Raw genomic sequence first — 24,545 nt, 5'->3', positions numbered from 1 at the left:
TCCCTAAGATTAAAAACTCATCTCGCGCAAAAAAAAAATTATTTAGGTAGTCATGATGCAAATACCGCTCTTTGACTTCAAAATCAAAACCCCTGCTATATGTCAAAAGTTTAGCTTATATACTAGGGTTTCTTATTATGCATTCACGCTGCGGCCAATTCCTTATATGAAGTTGAGTAACTTCACAAATCGCGCCACAATCTAAATCCAATATAACTGAGACATAATATTTCAAAGGGCTTATTCCAATGTTGGCATCATGTATCGCGCCATGATCCATTTGATCGCATGTAGATTGGTTGATATATTCATTTTTATTTTTTTCTTCATGTCTTGTATGTCATTATTGCCCCATTTCTTTTCATTGTAACTTCTCCCATGTAAAACAATGTAGAATTGTTTGGTTAGAGTTATTTTTAGTTTAATTCAGTTTTTCCATAATACATTGGTTCGTGTGATAATTTTCTTAAGTTCATGCAATGTTAGTCATAAAAATGATTGGACACTACTACATTTTTGGCCTACGGCCACACTAAATTTTTCCACAGTTCTAGAACTGTTGCCAAATACACGCTTTTGCTATGGTTTTCAAATCGTAGAAATATGTTTTAAAATATTGAATCCGGAGTGTAAAACTGTGGCTTTTACCTCAGTTGTCACGGTTATGTAACGGTAGATATTTTAAGCCGCAATCAAAAAACCGCGGCCTTATAATTTTCAGTTCAAACTGTGGCCAAAGCCCAAAAAAAAACCCCTCCATAAGTTCCCTCTTTTTTTTTAGTTTCCCTCTATCTTTTTATTTTCTTTTATTTTTTTTAATTAAAAAAAACAAATTGAAAGAACAAAAACATGCATCCACGATCTGAATTGTAAATTCCAAAGAAGAAGACGAGACCCTAACTCCATCTCCATCTCCATCTCGCTGCGCCGCTGATGCCACCTCCATCTCCGCTTACAGGTTAACTTCCTTTCACCTCCATCTCCGCTTCACCTTCATCTATACTTCCCCTTCATCTCAGACTTCTTCTCTGCTTCACCTTCATCTCACTAACCTCAATCATCTGTTCATACGAACCCTAACTCTCTTCATCCCTTCACCTTTTCCCAAATCTTCTTCAAGATTTCATCGAAACCCTAACTCTCTTCATCCCTTCATCCTTCTCCCAAATCTTCTATTGGTTTAGGGTTTATGTGTTTACAAATTGATGTTAAGTTCAGATAGTTTAGATAACGTTTCTCAATAATTCGTATCTTGTGATTTGTGAAGCACAAACACCATACACAACACTGAAATTGACATGCAAACACCATTAGTAATTTCAGAAAATAGAAGTGATTTAATATAACCATATGTGTTCTCGTGTAATTTTCAGGTATGTTGCAGAGAGGAACCCCAATTGGTTTAAGAAGTTGAAAGAATATTTTGACTCTACACCCTCTGCTGCAGTTGGAGAGGTATTTTTATTCCATGGATAGAATATCGGTCATGTTCTTCTCATCTGTTTGCACTGTTCAACAACTATAATATCTCGCGTTACAAAATTTTCTGTTAAATTTAAATTTTAGAATGATTCTGATTTTTACTATTGAATGCATATTGAAATATGTTTATAAAATAGTACAAACACAATACGTACAGAAATAGACATAAGGTTAGTCTTATATTTATTTGTATTCATTGGTTAATGGCTGAGTTGACTTGTAAAACAGTCTGGATATGTTATCAACAGTCCCATTTCCTATCATCAGTTAAGATTGTCACTTACTTTATACTCGAAAGTGAATTGAATTGTTCGCTCTAGAGAAGTTAAATCCTGATTTTCCAAGCTTGATTGTAGAATTTCATTGTGATTGGCGTTATCTTTCTATTGACTTTGTAAACCATCAAACTTCAAAGGTACCTGAAAACTCAAATCACAAACAAGACAATGTTTAAATTGTAGACAAATGATGCCGCAAGTACACTTATTATTACAGTGCGGCACAACTGCACTTAGAGACTTCAATTTTAAACCTTTGAATTTGAAACTTGAAAGTGCAATAAAGGATAAAAGAACATGGCTCTATCAGTACATAGTACCAAGATAGCAAGTTTTCATGTGTGGAACATTATAGGCTCTGTTTTCATTTTTCGAACATTGGCAGGTACCAAACTTGTAATATACATACTGGTTCTGTTTTTCACTATTAGATACAGAAGATGCCATAGCTTATGTGGGTGGCTTCAATACATTGTACATGCTGAGATGCATGTTAATAGTTTCTTTTTCTAAATTTCTAAATGAAATTGGCTTTGCTCTAATTTCCATGCATCACATGTATAGAATATTGCGTGCTTAACATAAAAAATGAGTGAATTGTTTGTTTTGTCTTTCATAGATTGGCTTGGACAAAGGATCACACGGCAAGAAGATTGATTTTTCTGAGCAGGTTTTAACTCCTCTTTTATTTTTGGCTAATTTTGGTTGATGATTTTGAAACTGTAATCATTTCACCTAAAGCAATAAATAGATGCACTTTTTCCTTGCTATTGTTTATCTGCATACTACAGTAATCAGTAATCATGTTAGTGCTTTTCTTACCTAATTAGTTGTAAATTAGGTATAATGTATATACAATAATTCTTGCAAAGATTTTGTCCCTGTCTTGTGGCCAATGTGATAGTTTTATTCCATTTATATTGTTAAAATTAGGATTGGGTGGTACTGGAAAACCTGTTGTTGAATAAAGTCTTGTTGGATATGTTGTTTGATTTAGTTCATAGTTCATACATTGTTTGATTGAGGTATAAAGAGACATACCTCATTAGTCTTATGAAATTTTATATGTGAGTTTGTTTTTGTTTCTGACAGTTAACAATTACATGTTTTTGTAATATTTTTTGGTTCTGTTTTTGGAAATTAAAGTCATTGCAGCACATGTTTTGGTACTGTTAGTACATTTTTTTTGTATGAATTCAGTTTTGAATGTTTTATGTGTTTTGAATGTGTTATGTGTTGTGTTTCAAATATTTAGATTATCAAGTGATGGACAAAGAGTGGACTAAATTTCCGTGGTTTAGTCAAGTGTATATCAACGGTGTTACTCGATTTTTAGACTTTGCCTTCACTAATGGAAGACCTCAAGGAGATGAGCTTCTATGCCCTTGTGCTAAGTGTAAAAATTTGTATTGGAAAACAAGGGATATTATTAAGGATCGCCTAATAGCCAAAGGTTTTCTAAAAGGTTATGACGTTTGGTTGCACCATGGGGAGAACCTACAAAGGTCTATGGAAATTGGTGATGGGATGGAAGATCATGAGGGATCACATGATGACATTCCTGGCTTATTGCATGATATATATGGAGATAGGGCAGAAGCACACGGAGTTCATGAAGATCCCAATGACGGGGATAGAACGTTTTACAATTTGATTAAAGAGGCGGAACAAGAACTGTACCCTGGATGCAAAGACTTCTCTTCGTTATCATTCACGATTCGACTCTACTTGTTGAAATGTCTCCACGGCTGGAGAAATACGTCATTCACTGCCCTATTAGAATTTTTGAAATAAGCAATGCCTGATTTGAACATTTCAGTTAGGGGTGGAAATAGGCTGGGCCGAGCTAGGCTTTGCCAAGCCTAAGTCTGGCCTGTCAAAAAAACTGAAGCCTAAGCCTGGCCTGTAGCCTGTCGTAGGCTTATTTTTTAGGCCTGAGCCTGGCCTTTTCGAAGGCCTGGTTAGCCTGTTAGCCTACATAAAAGCCTATTTATTTTAGACATATATAAATAAGCAATTAAAATAATATTTAAATAGACTAACTAACTAAAAGAACTTATGAGAACAATGTTCATCCGGTGTTTTCATCTTATTTTCAGAAGTTCTTCAAAATAACCAATTTTTATTTATGTATTTTAATTCAAAGTACAAAACATAACATAATGAAATTAAAAATTATTCATACATATTTAAATAGGCCGGCCTGATAGGCTTAAAAGGCTTTTTTTAGAGTCTGGGGCCTAGCCTTTTTAACTAAATAGGCTTATAAAAAAGCCTAGGCCTTTTCTATTTAAAAATAATGTGTGGTCTGGCCTGAGCCTATATAGGCTAGCCTGTAGACCCCTGTTATTGGCCTGGCCTATTTCCACTCATAGTTTCAGTATCATTTTACATATAGCCTCGATTTCTTGGGCGTGGCAGGAGACCTTTTTTTTGTAGTGTCTTCAAATTATGAATCAAAGAACTTCAAAGAAGTTGTGCTAAATAAAATATGTAGAGATGCAATGGACGATAAAATAAAAGTCATCAAGAATAATGATATGTGACAACTTTTCTCACATTTAAAAGAGCATAAGGCTGTCGATACCAAGAAATAGTGCAAGGAAAATAAAAACGTAAGGGGGAATAAAACATACAAGATTATTATCAAACGACTAAGATTGATTATGATGAGGCATTTTGTTATAATCACTCATATTAATATGTCAAACAGCTTACACAAACCATAAGAAGAAGAATAAGATAAAATACGATAATACAAAATTTGTTTATCTAGTTCTATCAAATTGATCTACTCTTGGAAAGAGCGGATATCTTATTAATTATACTTTAAAAATTATTATAAGATATTACAAGATGTGTTACAAAACAATAGTCTTCAAATCAAATTTCATTACACAAGTGGTTTTTAATCTCTCAAACTCTTAACATATGAATCACACAAATCTAAGGTATCTAAAAGTGTTTCTTAGTCCCTTTAGATATACTTAAAGGTCTTCTAATTCTTAGAACAATAAACCACTAGAATCCCTCCTTTTGTCTCTCAAAGTTTCTCTCACAAAAATTTTACCACACTCAATTTGATACCGAAAAAAGGCTAAGATTGTCTTTGATATGTTGAAGAGGGGTGTTGCTCGCTTCCATGAAACAAATTGTGTTTATGAAGAAATGAATGAGCGTATTTTGTTCACCCATGATGTATTGTGTTCCTAGAATGCACTGCATTTGTGCCAAACATGATGCCTTAATGCGAAATCACAAATTGGTTTTTAAGTCAATCACCACAATTCTCCACCGTGGCTTTGAAATTGATGTTGATTTCAATTTACCCATTGAACATCATGTTACTCTCTCCAAAGCTTGACTCACTCTTCAAATAACTTGAACAAATCCAAGAAATGTTGAACCTTGATTTGGGCAATAATTTAGTGAACGTATCTGTTAGATTCTCTTATAAAGCCACTTTATGAACCATAATATATTTCAAATCTATTGTGCCTCATATGAAGTGCAAATGAATGTCAATATGTTTTATCCTCTTATAATACATTTTATGATTGGCCAAAAGAATGGAACTTTAATTATCACAATTTATCTTTGCACTTTCTCGAATAATCCCTAACTCCCCAATCATTCCTCTAAACCATATAACTTCTTTGACCCTTTAACAAGGGCAATATATTTCACTAGATTGGAAGATAATATGACCAATGATTATTGATATTCCTTCTAGCCTATAGTTGTTCCAAACAACTAAATTAAGATAAGAATAATTCACTCTTCTTGTATCTCCTCAAGATATCCATCCTCCGGGTCATATTAGCTTCACCAATATCTTTCATCTCAAATTCTAAATTCAAAGTATCTAATGCATTTCCTATCTCTTTTTTGCTAGAGCTTGCCATCAAGACACCATCAACTACAAAATAAGGAAGAAAATGAATTTCTCATTGCTTTTGAATATGTATACATAGCTATCATAATTTTTTCTCATAAAACATGCTTAAAAAGAAATTCATCAAACTGATGATATTAGTACCTTGAGATTTATTTTGACCTATACAAATACTCTTTCAAAAAAGACATGCCTTAGACTTATCGTCGAAAAAAATATCCAGGTTTCTCCGTGTAAATTATCTCTTCAAGGTCTCCATGTAAGAAAGTTATTTTGACAATTTTTTATCCTCTAGGATCCATCTTCCAAATCTTGTAACCTTTCACACTTTCAGGATAACCAATATAGAAGCACTTCACATCCCTAGCATCAAGCTTGTCTAACTTGATGTACGCAAAGTTCAAGGCTCCAAAAACCTTCAAAAATGATTAGTTTATTTGTTTTCCCATTCAAACCTTATTGATTAAGTAGGTTGTTGTAGAAACGGATTCGCCCCATAAATTTTTGGTGACTGATCTCCCAACAACATACATCCTACCCTCTCCAAAATGGTCTTATTCATGCATTCTTCTAAGCCATTTTGTTGAGGTGTTCCATCAATGCTTCTATGCCTCTTTATATTATATTTCTTGTAAAACACATTAAACTACTATAAAATCATCTTCAGACCATTTTTAGTTCTCAACATACTAATTGATTTCATAGAAGAGTATGTTATTCCTTGAACTTTTCAAAGGTGCCATTTTTATTTTTAAAATGTACACTCATACTCTTCTAGAAAAATCTTCAATAATTGCGAGAAAATAAAAAACTACTCCTATGAGTTGACACCCTTACCAGACCTCGTAGATTCGAGTGAATATATTCAAACAATCTACTAGAACTTTGCACACCAGTCACAATCTTCATCATATACTATTTTCTTGGTATTCAATTAAATTTTTATTTATTTAATTTCTCACTTTCTACCAAACCTTGTTTAGCTAGGTCAACCAAACTCATATTATTGACATACCCTAGTTTTAAATTTTTATTAGTATTGTCATAAAAGTCTTGAATAGCTAATGATTCATGAGCAATAACAATGGCAGTAGCAAAAATACACAATCCGCCATTTTAGACCATTATTCTCTAAAGCACAAGATAATGGTATTTCTTTCATTATCCACGTTCTCGGTTTTCTCTACTTGTTTTAGGCTTGCAAAAATCAATGTTTTACCCTTCAATGCTTCTGCACACTTTCGTTAGATTAAAATTGTTTGTATTTTCACTTTCCACAACCTAAAATTATGTCTCTAAGAAAAATTCCTGATATCACTTTTAGAATCCAAGGTGCTCACTTATATATTTAAACACCTTTTCTCCACGGTGGATGGCACTTGTGGTAAAAATTGAATTAGTTCAAGGTTTAAACACACTAAAAATGTTGATGTGTAGGATAAAGAACAATAAAAAAAGAAAATGAGCTTCAGACAAAATTAATCTGTCAAACAGTGAAAAAAAACCACATTCAGAAAAAGAAAATAAAAGACGAAAGCACACATAACTTGTTTATAAAACTCCATCAAATTGATCTACAATGAGCAGAGGTCAACTCTCTTATCCACGCGAAATCTCAAATCGGTTTTTAAGCCAACGACCACATGTAGATATGTCTTTCGTTCACTTTGTTGAAGTTTCTAGAATAATCAAGGAACTCTCCCTTGGAGCTCATAAATAGGGGAGAATTTATTATTTGTAAATCAAAGAACTAAGGAAAAGTAGATAGATATCGTGAAAACTCAACAATGTGCTGAAGTTAGAGGTTGTATATCAATATTTGCAGATCAAATAATCTGTGGTCAATATTTACATTTGCTTTCTATGTCAGAGGCCTAACAATGTATATGCATGAAAGAATAAAAGAATGTGAAATCTATACATTAAGTAGCAAAAGAATGTGTTGTGTCTGAATATTAACTTAGAAGAGCTTGCTGGCAAATTCATTTATGCGACTGGAAGCTGATTTTGAGGCAAGTTCCCTCAGATTTGATACACTTCTTCCCAACTGCAAAGCCATCTTCATTTCAAACAACTCTCCATTTTCTCTTTTCTCTAAATCTTTCTCACTTAAAGTTGATTCAACTGAGGTTTCTAACAAGTTAAAGAAACCAGCAGAGCCTCTATACATTTCAAAAACCATTCCAACTTGGCCACCATGCTCAAAAGTATTAATTGCAGAAGCCAATGAACCGGCCAAGAGAGGAACAAAAGCAGCCACAGGACTACTATTACCTATAAAAGTAGATCCAATTGCAGCAATTCCTGTGAGTAATGGCCCTGCAACTGCTAAACTCTTGTTTATCTTCAATGCTATGTTTCCAAGTCTGTTATAATCTTCAGCATCTTTTTTCTTTATCACTTCAACAACCTCCCTCATTTCCATTTCTAATTCTTCACTCCATCCATTATTCATTTTCCCAATTTTCTTGCTTTGTGATTTTCCTTTATTGGAAGACCACCAAACAGCAGGCTCAAATTTTGCAGGATATTTTTGAAGCATTGCTCCTAATAATGGAAGTGGGTAAGCTTTGTCCAGTGCCAAAACCCTCTCTATTGCATCTTTGACATCTTCCTCACTAGGATTTCCTATTGCAATAGTGGTTTGGATTTGTGTTTGAAGTTGTTTAAACAATCTTGTAGCATTTCTTTGTTCCTCTGTGAGTTGAGAAGGATTAATTTTGTTCATGATAAGCAATAACCCAGTAGCGGCAGAGAATAAAAGAGCAGAAGATAATTTCAAAGCTAAAAGTGAAGAATCAGAGCAAGTGGTTGCAGCGGCAGAAGCAACACCAGCCAAAGTTGTAGCAGTAAGAGTAATCATGTTGATAGAGTTTAATAAAAGAGTGTTCCAATTGTTACGTTGTTGGGCAATGTTGTGATGCATTTCAACTCTGTCGGAAACAGCTTCCAAGACTGCATAGAGTTTAATAATAATATCATCTGTATTCTTGTTCTTGTGTCTGTCATGTGATTTTGTGGTGATGACAACATTATTGTTTCCAAATTGATTTGTATTAATATGATCTATGGATACATTAATAAAGTCATCAAGAAGGGGCTTTGTTTTTGGTAGTTGTGGGATTGAGAATACACGTGGGAGTTTAGGGAGATGGATAGCAGCATTAACTGTCTTCAAAGAAGAAGAACATAAACTGGCTGCTGAAAATATTTGTAAAGAAACCATGGGCTGATTAATTTAGTTGAAGGTGTCTGTTTCTTTGAAACTTGTTTGTTGATAAGAAATGAGAGGTTTAGGAATGTTTTTGTTGAATTGTAGATCAGAGTTATGAAAAATGGAATAGGTGTGGATGGTATATATATAGAGACCATAGACTAGAAGAAAGGAAAGAATGGATCAAAATGAGGATAGATGGGAAGAAGTCATAACTAACCGTAAGATTAGACTTGGCCTTGTTATTGACTTTTCTTTGTTATATTTCAACGTCCAACAGAGGCCACTAAGCAGTAAAGCCAGCCAACTACTCCTGCCCACATGAATTTATTTTTTGCATAACTTAGGATCTGGTCCACACTATGCTATATTTCAATTTTTAATTTGTAGTTTTTTTTTTTTTCATATCCTCGTATTATATTCCCACAGGTTATAATCCAATTTTCAGACAGTTATATTTTACCTATCCTCTTATAATATTCCTAGTCATATACTTCAATGGATGAGCGTGGCAATATTTTAGGGATGAAAAGGCACAATGTATTGCTTTTTTTATAATGGAATACGTAATGGTGATGAGAAATTTTCATAGAGAGGAGAATAATAATAATATATGTTTTAGGTATCTCAACAGGATGATGTATAGATTTAAAAGATATATTATTAATCTATTTAAAGACTAGTTTTGTCCTTTCTAATTTTTTTATAAAATAATATATGACATGAGATGATGCATCATGTTTATTCAAATCTTAAAAAAAAATACTAATGTTTAAACTTTAAATATTTGCTCCAATCAAAGTTTAGGAACAAATTAAGTATATAAGTACCAATCGCATCACCCCTTCATCCTAAGTGTTTTTTTTTTTTTTTGACAAACCCCTTCATCCTAAGTGTTAGCTATACGTTATTGATGATGAGATATTTATAAACAAAAATATATTTTAAATGAATAGTTTATTTAAGTGTTAACATTACACCACTATGAGAGAAGAATTTTATCAAGGTTGAAAGTCTGCGATAATAAATGATGTGATGGTAAGTGACCTACTTTTCACTTAGGCCTAGTAGTCGTGGTAAAAAATTGGATAGTGTGTCGCATTTCAGCATAGTTTGAATATCCAACATAGTGAAAAGTGACATTGTCATGGATTCGATATCTAGCGACAATATTTTAGCAATTTAAAATGGCGCGTATCACTATATTTCTTCACGATTGTAGCTTTTAACCGATGTGATATATATACAATTGGTTTTATTATATCTTATGTCAAATGTGTGTTTCAGCAACCCCTCAATGAACATATAACCTCTCAAATTGATTTAGAAAATAATAATTTGATAAACTAAGTTAAATTTGTAGGAAAAACTTACGCTATTTAATGTTTTCCAAGCTTCTTAAAACTCATTATCCATCACTCGCTCTTTAAGAGTTAGAATTTGGCTCAATAATGCTTCTAGTTCTTCATGTGAGTGTGCTTGCTCATTAGGTGTTTTGAATGATGCCAAAACTAAGAAAACTTTAGTATTTCTGTACATTGAACGTATCTCTGAGTCATCATTTACACATTTGCATTTGGGATTTTATAGTGCACCTAGAACATGTTTGAAAAAGGCATCATGCATCAAAAATGAATTACATAGCATTAAAAATCAGTTGCAAGCTTGAAAAATAATTTGTTAAAACACAAGTGTATGTGTTGACACATATCATTCATAGATCGACATATGTACTACAATAATAAATATTGTAGCTTCTGTTTGCATACGTCGACACATAAAATATTTTAGGTCAACAGATACTAAAGAAATTACTTTTATGTGTCGACACGTACGATTTTCAGATCAACACACACTACAGGAAAAAAGGTCTCCCGCCACGCCCAGAAAACCGAGGCTATATGCAAAATAACCGTGGCGTAACGCTTAGGCCACGGTTTGGCCACGGAAATCCAATTGTGGAGTATACGGCCGTGGCCTAAAGTAAAGTCCACAGTTTTTTGGTATAGACCACGCATTTTTTACAACCGTGGCTTTTTTAGGCCACGGTTTAGGTAGCTTGATTAAGGCCGCGGTTTGAATTTGCCATGACTGCAGAACTGTGGCTATATGGTAAAGCCACGGTTTTAATTTAACGTTTACGATACAGTTTTGGTTCAAGATATAGCCACGGTTTGGTTATGACCACATATTTAAAACCGTAGTTATATTTTGTACATTCTAAACCATTAATCTTGTCACGATCTTGTCACGGTTTATTTCTGTGCCATTACACAAAGATGTCATTATATATATATTTATATATATAAAATATTCTAGTAACCAATCAAAAGTTTTCCAACTAAGCTAGCTATAATACATTATTAATATACAATAAATAAAAATAATCACAATTATAATGTACTAGTATGTGACCCATTATAAATTTGATACGTTTATATAGAATATCTATTAGCATTCTAATTACAACCCTGAAATATTTAAGAACTATTTAAAGGCACATAGTGTAAGATTGATTACATATTGAAGTGCCAGCAGGTTTATCCAAAACTACATATGATTCCTTCACAGCTATAATCCTTGATCTCCAGTCAATCTCATAGCACCTAAAAAGAGCTTTCAAATGTCAAACATTATCATAATTCATCTCATGCCTCTATAACAAAAACAAAAATGCAAATCCAAGAAACATTTTAACGTACCTCCCCATTCTGATTCCAATCGAAACCAATCCTCCTCCATGTTCAACGAATTCACCGCCTGCATCGAAATGGTTAGAAGCTTCCACTGCGTAACTAATTCATTCATTCAAACAAACAAATATCATTATTCATTGGCATATCTTTTGCTTTCCATATACTAGCAGCATTGTTATATATAGCCTGCGTAAGTTACAAGTTCAGTGAAAGCTGAAGAAGAAAAATGATAATGGAATCAACAGAGTTTATTAGAAAAAGGAAACTATAGATTTACCTTTTTAAAACTAGGATATTTTGAGTCAGATACTTCATCAAAGATATTATATACACAGTTTTTCACATTCCTGAATCAAAGCTTATAGATAATTAGCTCTGAAAAACAAACAAAAATACTATACATCAAAGCACCTCCATCCTCATCCTTTACCACATAAGAAGAGCACATCCAAAATTGTAGAGGTAGAACCAAAACAGAGAAAGAAAATGAGAGATACAAGGGAATATAATCCATAAAATTTTTGGTCAAGGTGGACATCAATAGTAATGAGTTCATAAAGAAAATGTATTGAATAAAGAAAATGTATTGATAATCTAGTAGAAAATGTATCGTCCGATGAGCAAAGAGTATTTTCGTGTAATGGGTGGAAGTCCAACGATCTTACAGTCCCTCTATGTCTAAGTCCTTTCTCATGTTTCTCATAGCTCAACTTTATATCATGAAACATGAAAACATAATGAATTAATCAATCCTCAAGTTACACAATTAATGCACAGAAGAATGAATATAATAAAAGGGATATGAAAAGAAAGAGACTCACAGTTGTTGCATTCCATAGTTTTACTGTTGTATCAACAGAAGCGGTTGCAAACAGATTTGAATCTTGTTGAAATCTAACTTCTGTGATCGTTTCTCTATGTTTGTCTTGTGTAGTAACAGAACGCCTAGTTCACGTGTAGCAAATGAAAGGATATATATATGAAAGATAAATACAAGAATGAGTAAAGACATAAAAGCTAAAGCCACCAGGTTCACCATTAAGCCAAAGAACAAGAAGATCCTGAAAAGTATTACCTTGTGACTCAACAATGCATATTCATGTCATATTCTTGATGTTAGAACCTACTACATTCAGAAAAATCCATTACAATTAGCATGCTCACTAAAAATATTTGCCATGACCATAAAATCAAAACCTATAAATTAAGACATTTTTCCCCTTTTCATCCAAACCTATAAACTGAACCAAAACAAGATTATATAATAGATAAGCCTCACCTGATTTTCAGGAACCAACAAGACCAGGCAATACACTTCATCAATCACTTCCACAGCCTGTCAAAAAAACCCATCTCAAAAATGGTACTGAAAAAACCCATCTCAAAAACACACTCTTGAATCGAATCTAGCGAATCTCATGTCGGGATTTGTTTTCAGTTCAACATTACTACTAAAACAAAAAGTGTGAAGAACAGAAAATGACTAGGGTTTGAGAAGACAAACCTGTTCAGATTCGTGGTGGTGGTGGTTGCTTTGACGGTTAGGGATTTGAAGCAACACATGTTGGGTCGGCGGATTCCAATCGGAAACAGAATAAAATTGAAAGATAAGGGGTTGTGTTAAGGAGTCTGAATAGAAGCAGGGAGATAACTGAGTAGGGCGATAGGAAAATTTGTTGTTCTCTGGTGACAGCGGCGATAGGAAAATAAAGAGAAGGAGGGAGTGTGTCGTTTGCGTTTGCAAAAGTGAGAAGAGAGAGTTCAGAGTGATTGAAAGCACCAACTTGAACCCTAATTTCCCTTTTTCTTTTTCTTTTTATTATTTTTATTTATTATTGTTTTTAATTGGTTTTGATTTTAATTTATTTTGATTATTGAATTTTAATTAAGAATAAACTTGTGTTGCTCATTGGACGTGGTGTTTGAAAAATGGAAATTGATGGAAAGAGATTTTGTGTCGCAGTTTTTTTTTTTTTTGATTAAAAAAAATAGAAAAGAAAATATTAAAAGATAGAGGGAAACTAAAAAAATAGGAGGGAACTTTTGGAGGGGTAATTTTTTGGGGCTTTGGCCACAGTTTGAACTGAAAATTATAGGCCTCGGTTTTTTAATTGCGGCTTAAAATATCTACCGTTATATAACCGTGACAATTGAAGTACAGGCCACAGTTTTACACTCCGGATTCAATATTCTATAACATACGTCTACGCTTTGATAACCATTGCCAAATCATATATGTGGCCACAGTTTTTGAGCTGTGGACAATTTTAGCGTGGCCGTAGGCCAAATTTCTAGTAGTGACATGTGCATGGCTACTTTTGTTCCTCTTTTGGTTGGTTCATTGGCTTCTGTTATTAATAATTTTGAGCATGGTGGCCAAGTTGGCATGGTTTTGAAATCTACAGAGGCTTTGTTGGTTTCTTCAACTAGTTAGAAACCTCAATTGAATCAACTTTAAGTGAGGAATATTTAGAGAAAAGAGAAAATGGTGAGTTGTTTGAAATGAAGATGGCTTTACATTTGGGAAGAAGTATATCAAATCTAAGGGAACTTGCCTTAAAATCAGCTTCCAATCTCATCGATGAATTTGCAAGCAAGCTCTTATAAGTTAATCTTCAGACACAACACATTATTTTGCTTCTTAATGTATAGATATCACATTCTTTTATTCTTTTATGTATATATATTGTTAGGCATATGACATAGAAAACAAATGTAAATATAGACCACAAATATAATTTGATATGCAAATATTGATATACAACTTCTAACTTCATCACATAGCGGAATAGGAAAATTCATGATATATATCTTCGTTTCCTTATATTCTTGATTTACAGATGATAAATTTTCCTCTATTAATAGGCTTCATGGGAGAGTTTTGGATACTTTAATAGATTGTTCTAGACACTTCAATAGAGAGAATGAAATACAATTCTACATGTGGTGGTTTTAGTCGTCCATCTAGTAGTTCTAGTGTTCCTGGTGAGTACATTGAAAGTAGTCATGACATTTGTCTTTCTCGGGAGTTATTCAGACCTGTCTATTGTGTTGTCTGAATGGTTGATGTTTTTGTTGCTGATTACCACTGTAGTTTGTGCTACCTTGATGATAATACCATAAATGTTTAGATTTAATTGAGAAGTTTCGCTTGTTGGTTGTGAATAGGATTTTATTTTGGATCTCGTTTTAGATGGGGAGAATTTTTTTATGACACGTCCTTAGAAGGTATGTGTCGAGGCTTTCTATCTCTATGGTTGTGTTATTGAGGTCCTGAAGGTTAGAATTCCCTTTACTATGTTAGAAAGTGAGGTCCTTAAAGATTTTATTGTAGTCATTTCTCAACTTTTGAAGATATTAGAAGTAAAAGGATCTTGACACATACAAGAAGTATTCACGATATCTTTAATTCTACACAGTTATGTATTTCTTCATATTATGAATCAAAAAACTTTGAAAAAGTTGCACAAGATAAGATATGGAGAGGTGCAATGGACAACAAAATGAAAGTCATCAAGAATAATGATATGTGGGAACTTTTCTCACATTTGATAGAACATAAGGTTGCTGATACCAAGAAAGAGTGCAAGGAAAAGAAGAATATCAGGGGAATAAAAAATACAATATAAGAAAATTTGCAAAAGGCTAAGATTGATTATGATGAAGAATTTTATTTTGATGGTATATTAGGATTCTCATAGTATCCATCTCAGGATCCTCTTAATTTCACCAAGATCTTTCATCTTAAATTTTTTATTCAAGTCACTTTGAGTTTACTAATATTCTTTTTGTTATAATTTCCCATCAATATATGATCAAAGTATAGAAGAAGGTATAGAATGACTTTATCACTCCTTTCGGATATGTATACACAAATGTCATAATTGTTTCTCAAAAAATCATGCTTAATAAAAAAATTCATTAAATCGATGATACCACTGCCTTGAGATTTTTTTACCCACCAATTTTTTCTTCAATAAACTTACCTTAGACTTGTTCAATACAAAGCATCCATGTTTCTTCATGTAAGAAAGTTGTTTTGATGTCCATATGTTTCCGCTCAAAATCACGTTGATTCACAATTGTCAGTAATACCCTTATAAAATCATATTTTACCATAAGTGACAAAATTTCATTATAATAAAGGCAAATTCTTAGGTACCCGTGAAAAGCAATTAGGAACTGGAACCTTTAGTGTAAGTTATTTTTAAATTTTATTTTATTTTAAAATAAATAAAAATAAGAAAATGACATGGCATTGAATTATCCTATTTGATTGGTTAAAAGTACCGGTACCCAACTAAATTAAAAGGTACCGGAGTGTTCACCGAATTCCCTCCACTTGAGTAAAACCCTTTGTTACAAGTCATGCCTTAAACCTTGGTTCTTCAACACATGGATTATCTTTCTTCTTCTATAATCCAACCATCCTTTGTTTCTTAGGTAGTCTCACAAAATTTCAAGTATTATTCTTCAATAATGAGTGCATATCATCATTCACATCCATCAACCAACTATGACTATTTTTGCTTTTGAATGTTTCCATGAAGATCTTTTATTCTGAGTCTTGTAACCCTTCATCTATAATCAAAGCATAACAAATAATATCAAAATAGTCATACCTTTAAAGGTGGTACAATATCCCTCCTAAATCTGTCATGTGCAAATTCATAATTAAGAGCCTTTATAGGTTACACCTCAATAAAAATAGAAACATGAGTGTAACTACCTCATCGTATTTAGTATCTCTAGTAGGTACATCCATCTCAAAATAAGTATTATCCATCATAGCTTATGATTCTTTAACCTTCAATTATTTGCCCTTCATCCCCATAGGGGTCTCATAAAAAGTTAAATCCCTGCTTATGATAAATTTTGATCTTTCAGAATCCATCTTCCATGGCCTATAATCTTTCACACCTTTAGGATAACCACTAAAGACACACTTCACGTCTTTAGCATCAAGCTTGCATTGATTGATATGCACAAATGTTAAAGATCCAAAAATCCTCAAATTTGAATAGTCTATCAGTCTTCCACTCCAAATCTTAATAGGTTTCTTGAAGTCTATTTTTGTGGATGAAATTATTTTGATAATGTAAGTTGTTGTATAAACAACTTCACCTCAGAAACTCTTTGGTAACTCTGCTCCCAGCAACATTCATCTTATTGTCTCAAAAATGGTCATATTCATGCATTCTACTAGGACATTTTGTTGAGGTATTCCAAAAACAGTTTTATGTCTCTTTATATCTTATTTAAGAAAAAACTCATTAAACTCCTCTGGAAAAAAATTGATTCCATTGTCATTTCTCATCACATTCATTTTAGTTCCCAACTGATTTCTTATAAGAGTATGTTATTCCCAAAGATTTTCAAAGGTTTCACTTTACTTATTAAAATGTAAACTCACACTCTTCTAGGAAAAGCATCAATGGTAATGAGTAAATAGAAATCATCTCCGTTAGTTGACACCTTTGTGAGACCACACATATTCAAATGAATGTACTTAAAAAGTCTTCTAAAATTACACACACCACTCTCAAACTTCACCCTGTGATGTTTTCCTAGTATTTAATGGTCACAAAATTCTAGTTTACTCAATTTATCAATTCCTATCAAATCTTGATTAGGTAGCTCAACCAAACTCATTTTACTGGCATGCCCTAATCTCAAATGCCACCTTAGTTTTTCATGAAAGTCTTGACTAGATAATGTGTTGAGTTATATTGGAAATATACACGTTGATACTCTTTATGATGGAGTATGATTGTCGATGAAGACAATAAAAGTTAATGTATTATTTTCAATCAATGAGGAGAATGTTGGTATTGGTTGGAAATATACATGTTGAAGAAGTCTCACATCACTTAGTTTTGTGAGGGAATAAGGAGCCCAAGACTATATATAGGATTAAAGTTCTTCTAAGTCTCACATCGCTTAATTTAGTGATGGAAGTGGAAATCCAAGGCTATATATAGGATTCAAGTTTTAATTTACAAGGTGTACCAGTCAAAAGCACTTTAAACTTATATTTGACTTTCTTTGTTCTCTTATGTTCTTGTATTAGAGTGTTGTGAGATGTAGCTAAATATTTGTTTTGGACGGTGTGGGTGAATTGGAGGCCTGTTGTAAAAAAAATTTCACTTAGTGTTATTCTCTAATTGTCATTTGACAACGGTCGTGGTTATTTCTCCGGTTTTGGAGTTTCTACGCTAATCTTTTTTGTTGTTATTTTGTTCCTCTTTTTCTCTATGTTTGTTATTTTCCCAACAACTAGTATTAGAGCTTTGCTTTGATCCATGGATATGAGTTCTTAGTATGCTATGTGGTTGCAGATTTGTTTGATCTTCCAAATTAGAAAAGAAGGGTAGTGTTATAAAGAGTTGTTGAGTTTCAGTCACACGTTCTGTTGTGCAATTTGAGCTAGAGAAAATCGATGGAAGAATTATTTTTGACTTGTGGAAAGTTCAAGTCAAAGATGTGTTGATACAATCAAGATTTCACAAGGTGGAGGAATATGTCGATGGTTGAAGAGCTTCTTTCCAATAAGGAAGTTACACCATAGGTTTTTAACCTTGTTTTTGACATGTGAAATTCTTGTAGTGGTTTAACTTCAAGTCGAATTTATTCTTCATGATAAAGTATATGATTGTCGATGATCACAATGTGAAATCTTTGAAGTGGCTTATCTTAAAGTAAAATATATTCTTTATGAGAGGGTACGATAGTTTTTAAAACTATGATTATCGGTAAATACAATGTGGAAATTCTTATAGTGGTGCAGCTTCAAGTAACTATACTCTTTACGGTAGAATATGAATGTCAGTGAAGACAATGAAAATTGATGTAATATATTCAATCAAGGTGGAGATTGTTGAGTTTGGTTGAAAATATACATGTTGATACTCTTTATGATGTAGTATGATTGTCGGTGAAGACAATGAAAGTTAATGTGTTATTTCAATCAAGGAGGTGAATGTTGGGATTGGTTGAAAATATACATTTTAAAGAAGTCCCACATTGCTTAGTTTTGTGAGCGAATAAGGAGTCAAAGACTATATATAGGATTAAAGTTCTTCTAAATGTCACATCACTTAATTTAGTGATGGAAGTGGGAATTCAAGGCTATATATAGGATTCAAGTTTTTCTTTACAAGATGTACCAGTAAAAAACACTTTAAGCTTGTATTTGACTTTAGGAGAGAGAAAAAAAGAATGACATATAATTTCCACCATTTATTTTAAAATCTAATGGTTCAGATTTATTCTCACATTCTCATATAATTTATCCATTCTCATATATATATATATATATATATATATATATATATATATATATATATATATATATATATATATATATATATATATATATATATATATATATATATATATATATATATATATATATATGTTTTTATTAATTTTATATCAATATTTATTACTTTTTGATATTTCATTGTTTTGATTTGTACAAAAAAATTTAATATTTTCGTTTATATTAAATTTAAATCAAATTTTGTTTTTCCAAATCAGAAAAGAAGGGTAGTGTTATAAAGAGTTGTTGAGTTGCAATCACAAGTTTTATTGTGCAGTTTGGGCTAGCGAAAATTGATGGAGGAATTGTTTTTGACTTGTGGAAAGTTCAAGTCAAAGATGTGTTGATACAATCAAGATTACATAAGGTGAAGGATTATGTCGGTGGTTGGAGAGCTTCTTGTCAATAAGGAAGTTACACCATAGGTTTTCAACCTATTTTTTGACATGTGAAATTCTTGGAGTGGTTTAACTTCAAATGAAATTTATTCTTCATGATAAAGAAAACGATTTTCGGTGAAGACAACCTGAAATTCTTGAAGTGGTTTATCTTCAAGTGAAATATATTCTTCATGACTCATGAGAGTGTATGATAGTTTTTAAAACTATGATTGTCGGTAAAGGCAATGTGAAAATTCTTAGAGTAGTGCAGCTTCAAGTAACTACACTTTTTATGGTAAAGTATGACTTGTCAGTGAATACAATGAAAATTGATGTATTATTTTCAATCAAGGTGGAGATTATTGAGTTTGGTTGAAATATTTCATCTTTGATATCTCCTTGGACCATGAAGTCGTTCGGACTTCATTCAAGGTGATTATACATTCATTATCATAAAGAAGGGAATCCATGAAGTGCTCAAAGAATTTGAATAATGAGCTTAACAAGAATGAGTATTGTCCTTATCCTAAATATTTACCCCCATATTTTTCAAGACATCAATGTTCTTGTGAAATTTTGTGAACTACTCCACAATGAACTCATTCTATAACATAGAGAATTAATGGAGTTGTTGTTTTTTTACAAAATTAGAGATCCAACGACTTGATCATATATAATGATTCAAGCTTGAACCACGTCTTAGTTGAGATCTTCTCTTTAGAGATTTCACTTCAAATTTTATTTCTGAGGCATAAGATAATGAAACTTCTAAACATATTCACCATCTCAGTTTTATAGGCTTGTTTTAGGCTTGCAAGCGTCATTGTATCACCCTTCAATACTTTTGCACACTTTTGTTGCATTAAGATTGTTTATATTTTCACTTTCCCTGATATAAAATAGTTATTTCTAGAAATTTTCTTAGTGTCATATTTATAACTCATGATGCTCACCTGAAAGCTTAACCCCCTTTGCACCATGGTGGACGACACTTGTTGTGAAAATTGAAATATTTCAAAGTTCAAACACACTAAGATTGTTGATGTGTGGAACAAGTAACAATGACAACTAAAAAATGGGCTTCAAATAAAATTAATTTGTCAACCTATGAAAACAAATTAGAAGAAGTAGAAAAAAATGAAAGATGAGAACACACATGATTTGGTCATCCAGTTTGATCAAATTGATCTACAATAAGGTAGAAGTCGACAACTCTCTTATCCACTCAAAATCCCAAATTGGTTTTTAAGCCAACCACCACGTGTAGAATTGTCTTTCATTTTGTGTCTAGAATAACCAATTGATGTATTTACAAATCTCTATTAGAACCTAGAAATAAAGGAAAATGTATCATTTGGAAATCGAAGAAAGTAAGGAAAAGAAGATATGTATCATGAACTTTCCTACTCAGTTATCTGATGAAATTAGAAGTTATATGTCAGTATTTGCATATCAAATTATCTTTGTAGTCTATGTTTACATTTGTTTTTTATGTCAGATGACTAACAATGTATACACATAAAAGAATAAAAGAATGTATTTGGTGATTATTTATATATATATATATATATATATATATATATATATATATATATATATATATATATATATATATATATATATATATATATATATATATATATATATATAATTCTAGATTTTGTATCAATTAATCAGATTTTATTCAAATGTATTTATTTGAATCTTGTTATCATTGTTTTCCTTTGTACATTAATTCGATCCAGTGATCTCTTTTAAAATATTTAGTTTTCTAAGGAAAGATCTATTTAACCTATTTGTAGATCATTCTACATCCATATTCAAACAAACGAAAAGCCTAAGATCTAGTTTTTTGATCAAGTCTCGCGACTTCAAGTGTTAATATGAGTAATGACGATTCGAAGAATGAGTATTGTAGAGCTCTCATATTCAAGGGAGAAAATTATGTGTATTGGAAAGAATGCATGTGTTTGCATTTAATGTCAGTAGGTAAAATGCTTTAGATTTCTATCAAGGATAATCCATTTGTTCGAAAAATTATCGTCGATGGTGTTTCGGTTAAGAAATCCCCTAAATTAAAGGCTAAACTAATGATGAAATTAAAAATAGTTGTATGATCAAAGCGCGAGGAATATAATGATATCCGCCTTTAGTACTGATCTATATTTTTGGATTTCGCATTGTAAAACATCTCAAACAATGTGACATGCACCTCATGTAATCGATGAGGGTACTAAAGATGTAAAGCAGTCTAAAGTTAACACTTTAACTAAGGTGTTTGAGCTTCTGCGTATAGAACCCACTGAGCATGTGGCTCCCATTTAGATGATGTTTTCTTATATAATCAACAATTTAGTAATTTTGAGAAAGACTTTATCTAATCAGGAATGTGTCAACAAAATATTACGGTGTATCTATAGGGAATGATTAGCGAAGGTGACTTCCGTAAAAGAGTCCTAAGATTTGAAAACACTAGGCATATGTTCTCTTTTCGGAAAGCTTAAGAATGTGAACATGAGCTTAAAAGACTCGAAGCAAGTGAAGCAAATATGAAAAAGAAAGAAAGGCTAGAGGAGAAAAAAGAATCATCTTCTTGAAGGCCTCTATTTCCAAGACAAATGTAAAGGATGATGAATATAGTACTAATGAGGACTAATCGAAAGAAAAAGAGATGGGTTTGTTTATCAGGTGGTACAACAAATACCAAAAGAAAAATGGTCTAAAACATTCAAATTAAAACTTAGTGAAGTTTTGAAAATGTAACCTACCAAAAAATGAAAAGATAAAAAGAAAAAGAAATGCAAGTGACCTGTTACGAATGTTGTAAATTCAAACACTACAATATTTATTGTCCAAGTTTAACAAAGTATAAAAGCAAGCAATCGTTCTAAAAGACGAATGGACATAAAGCTAAAGGTCGTAGAACATACATTAGTTGGAAAGAAAATGAAGCTTTTTTCTTTTCCAGCATAAATTCGGGTGAAAAAGAAATAGCAAATCTTTGTTTGATGGTGCATCACAAGGAAAATAGCTTTACTCTCTTACATTGAGTTGTCTAAAATTTTTCATGAAATGCATGTTGAAGCCTTAAATATTTCAAGAAAAATTGTCATAGAAAGAAAACGATTTTAAAAGTTGAGAGAAGTTTTAAAAATTATAGAATCCTTAAAAGATAAACTTGCTTTACTCTCTCACAATGGCGTATCTTTAACACTATAAGGAAAAAAGATAAATTTAGTTAAGTGTGATATCTGTCCTAGTCTAAAACTTAAAATTGACAATTTGAAAGAACAAATAACACATCTCTCCAAATCACTTAGTATTACATCTATTTGTTCAGGTGATAAAATGCAAAGCTGTAGAAATTCAAATAAAAAAGTGTTTATTTCACTAGGAAGAATTGAAAGAATAATTCAGCTAAAGTAATTTTTTAGTTAGAAGTTGTATTCTATATCAGTATTTGCAGATCAAAATAAGATATCTGTAGTCTATATTTACATTTGTTTTCTATGTCAGATGACTAACAATGTATATACATAAAAGAATAAAAGAATGTGATATCTACACATTAAGGAGCAAAAACATGTGTTCTGTGTAAAGATTATCTTAGAAAAGCTTGCTGGCAAATTCATCCATGTCACCAACACCTTCCATTCTATATGAAGCTGATTTTGATGCAAGTTCCCTCAGATTTGATATACTTCTTCCCAACTTCAAAGCCATCTTCATTTCAAACAATACTCCATTTTCTCTTCTCTCTAAATCTTTCTCACTTAAATTTGATTCAATTGAGGTTTCTAATAAGTTGAAGAATCCAGCAGAGCCTCTATACATTTCAAAAACCATGCCAACTTGGCCACCATGTTCAAAAGTATTAATCGCAGAAGCCAATGAACCAGCCAAGAGAGGAACAAAAGCAGCCAAAGAATTACCATTACCTATAAAAGTAGATCCAATAGCTGCAATTCCTGTGAGTAATGGCCCAGCAATTGCCAAGCTCTTGTTTATCTTCAAAGCTATATTTCCCAGTCTGTTATAATCTTCAGCATCTTTTTTCTTTATCACTTCAACAACCTCCCTCATTTCCATTTCTAATTCTTCACTCCATCCATTATTCATTTTCCCAATTTTCTTTCTTTGTGATTTTCCTTTTTTAGAAGGCCACCAAACAGCAGGCTCAAATTTTGCAGGATATTTTTCAAGCATTGCTCCTAATAAGGGAAGTGGGTAAGCTTTGTCAAGTGCCAAAACCTTCTCCATTGCATCTTTGACATCTTCCTCACTAGGATTTCCTATTGCAATAGTGGTTTGGATTTGTGTCTGAAGCTGTCTAAACAATCTTGTAGCATTTCTTTGTTCCTCTGTGAGTTGAGAAGGGTTAATTTTGTTCATGATAAGTAAGATTCCGGTTGCAGCAGAGAATAAAAGAGCAGAAGATAGTTTCAAAGCCAAAAGTGAAGAATCAGAGCAAGTGGTTGCAGCAGCAGAAGCAACAGCAGCCAAAGTTGTAGCAGTAAGAGTAATCATGTTGATGGAATTTAATAAAAGATTGTTCCAATTGTTACGTTGTTGGGCAATATTGTGATGCATTTCAACTCTGTCGGAAACAGCTTCCAAGACTGCATAAAGTTTAATAATAATATCATCTGTATTCCTGTCGTGTGATTGTGAGGTGAGGACAATATTATTGTTTTGAAATTGATTTGTATTAATATGATGAATGGATACATTAAAGTCCTCAATAAGAGGCTTTGTTTTTGGTAGTTGTGGGATTGAGAATACACGAGGGAGTTTAGGGAGATGAATAGCAGCATTAACTGTCTTCAAAGAAGAAGATAAATTAGCTGCTGAAAATATTTGTAGTGAAACCATGGGCTGGATAATTTAGTTGGAAGTTTCTGTTTCTTGAAATTTGTTTGTAGATGAGAAATGTGAGGAGGGTTAAGAATGTTTTGTTGAATGGTAGATGAGAGTTATGAAAAATGGAATAGATGTGGATGGTATATATATTGAGAGAGACCATAGCATAGAAGAAATGAAGAGAATGGATCAAAGTGAGAATAGATGGGAAGGAGTCATAACTAACCGTAAGATTAGACTTGGCCTTGTTATTGACTTTTCTTTGTACTAGTCTTAATATATTTCAACGACCAACAGGGACCACTAAGGAGTAATGCCAACCAACTACTCCTGCCACATAAATATTTTTTCGCATAATAACTTACGATCTGGTCCACATTGTAGTATTTTTTTCATATTCTCGTATTATATTCCCACCT

The 24,545-nt window shown here is 32.4% G+C and overlaps 2 protein-coding genes across 2 annotated transcripts; both read right to left on the bottom strand.

Annotated features, from left to right (window-relative positions):
* Nucleotides 1-7,101: 7,101 nt before the first annotated feature.
* Nucleotides 7,102-8,965, bottom strand: LOC131599895 (probable F-box protein At4g22030). The gene has a single exon (XM_058872136.1). The coding sequence runs from the start codon at nucleotides 8,879-8,881 to the stop codon at nucleotides 7,616-7,618; it is 1,266 nt and encodes a 421-aa protein (XP_058728119.1). The 5' UTR covers nucleotides 8,882-8,965; the 3' UTR covers nucleotides 7,102-7,615.
* A 13,786-nt stretch (nucleotides 8,966-22,751) lies between these two features.
* On the bottom strand, nucleotides 22,752-24,222 carry LOC131599894 (probable F-box protein At4g22030). The gene has a single exon (XM_058872135.1). It carries the CDS (start codon nucleotides 24,136-24,138, stop codon nucleotides 22,873-22,875), a length of 1,266 nt encoding a protein of 421 aa, XP_058728118.1. The 5' UTR covers nucleotides 24,139-24,222; the 3' UTR covers nucleotides 22,752-22,872.
* Between the last annotated feature and the right edge of the window lie 323 nt (nucleotides 24,223-24,545).

This window comes from Vicia villosa, linkage group LG4, assembly GCF_029867415.1.
Source record: "Vicia villosa cultivar HV-30 ecotype Madison, WI linkage group LG4, Vvil1.0, whole genome shotgun sequence".
Taxonomy (NCBI): Eukaryota; Viridiplantae; Streptophyta; class Magnoliopsida; order Fabales; family Fabaceae; genus Vicia; species Vicia villosa.
This window is presented reverse-complemented; position numbering and strand designations above follow the sequence as displayed.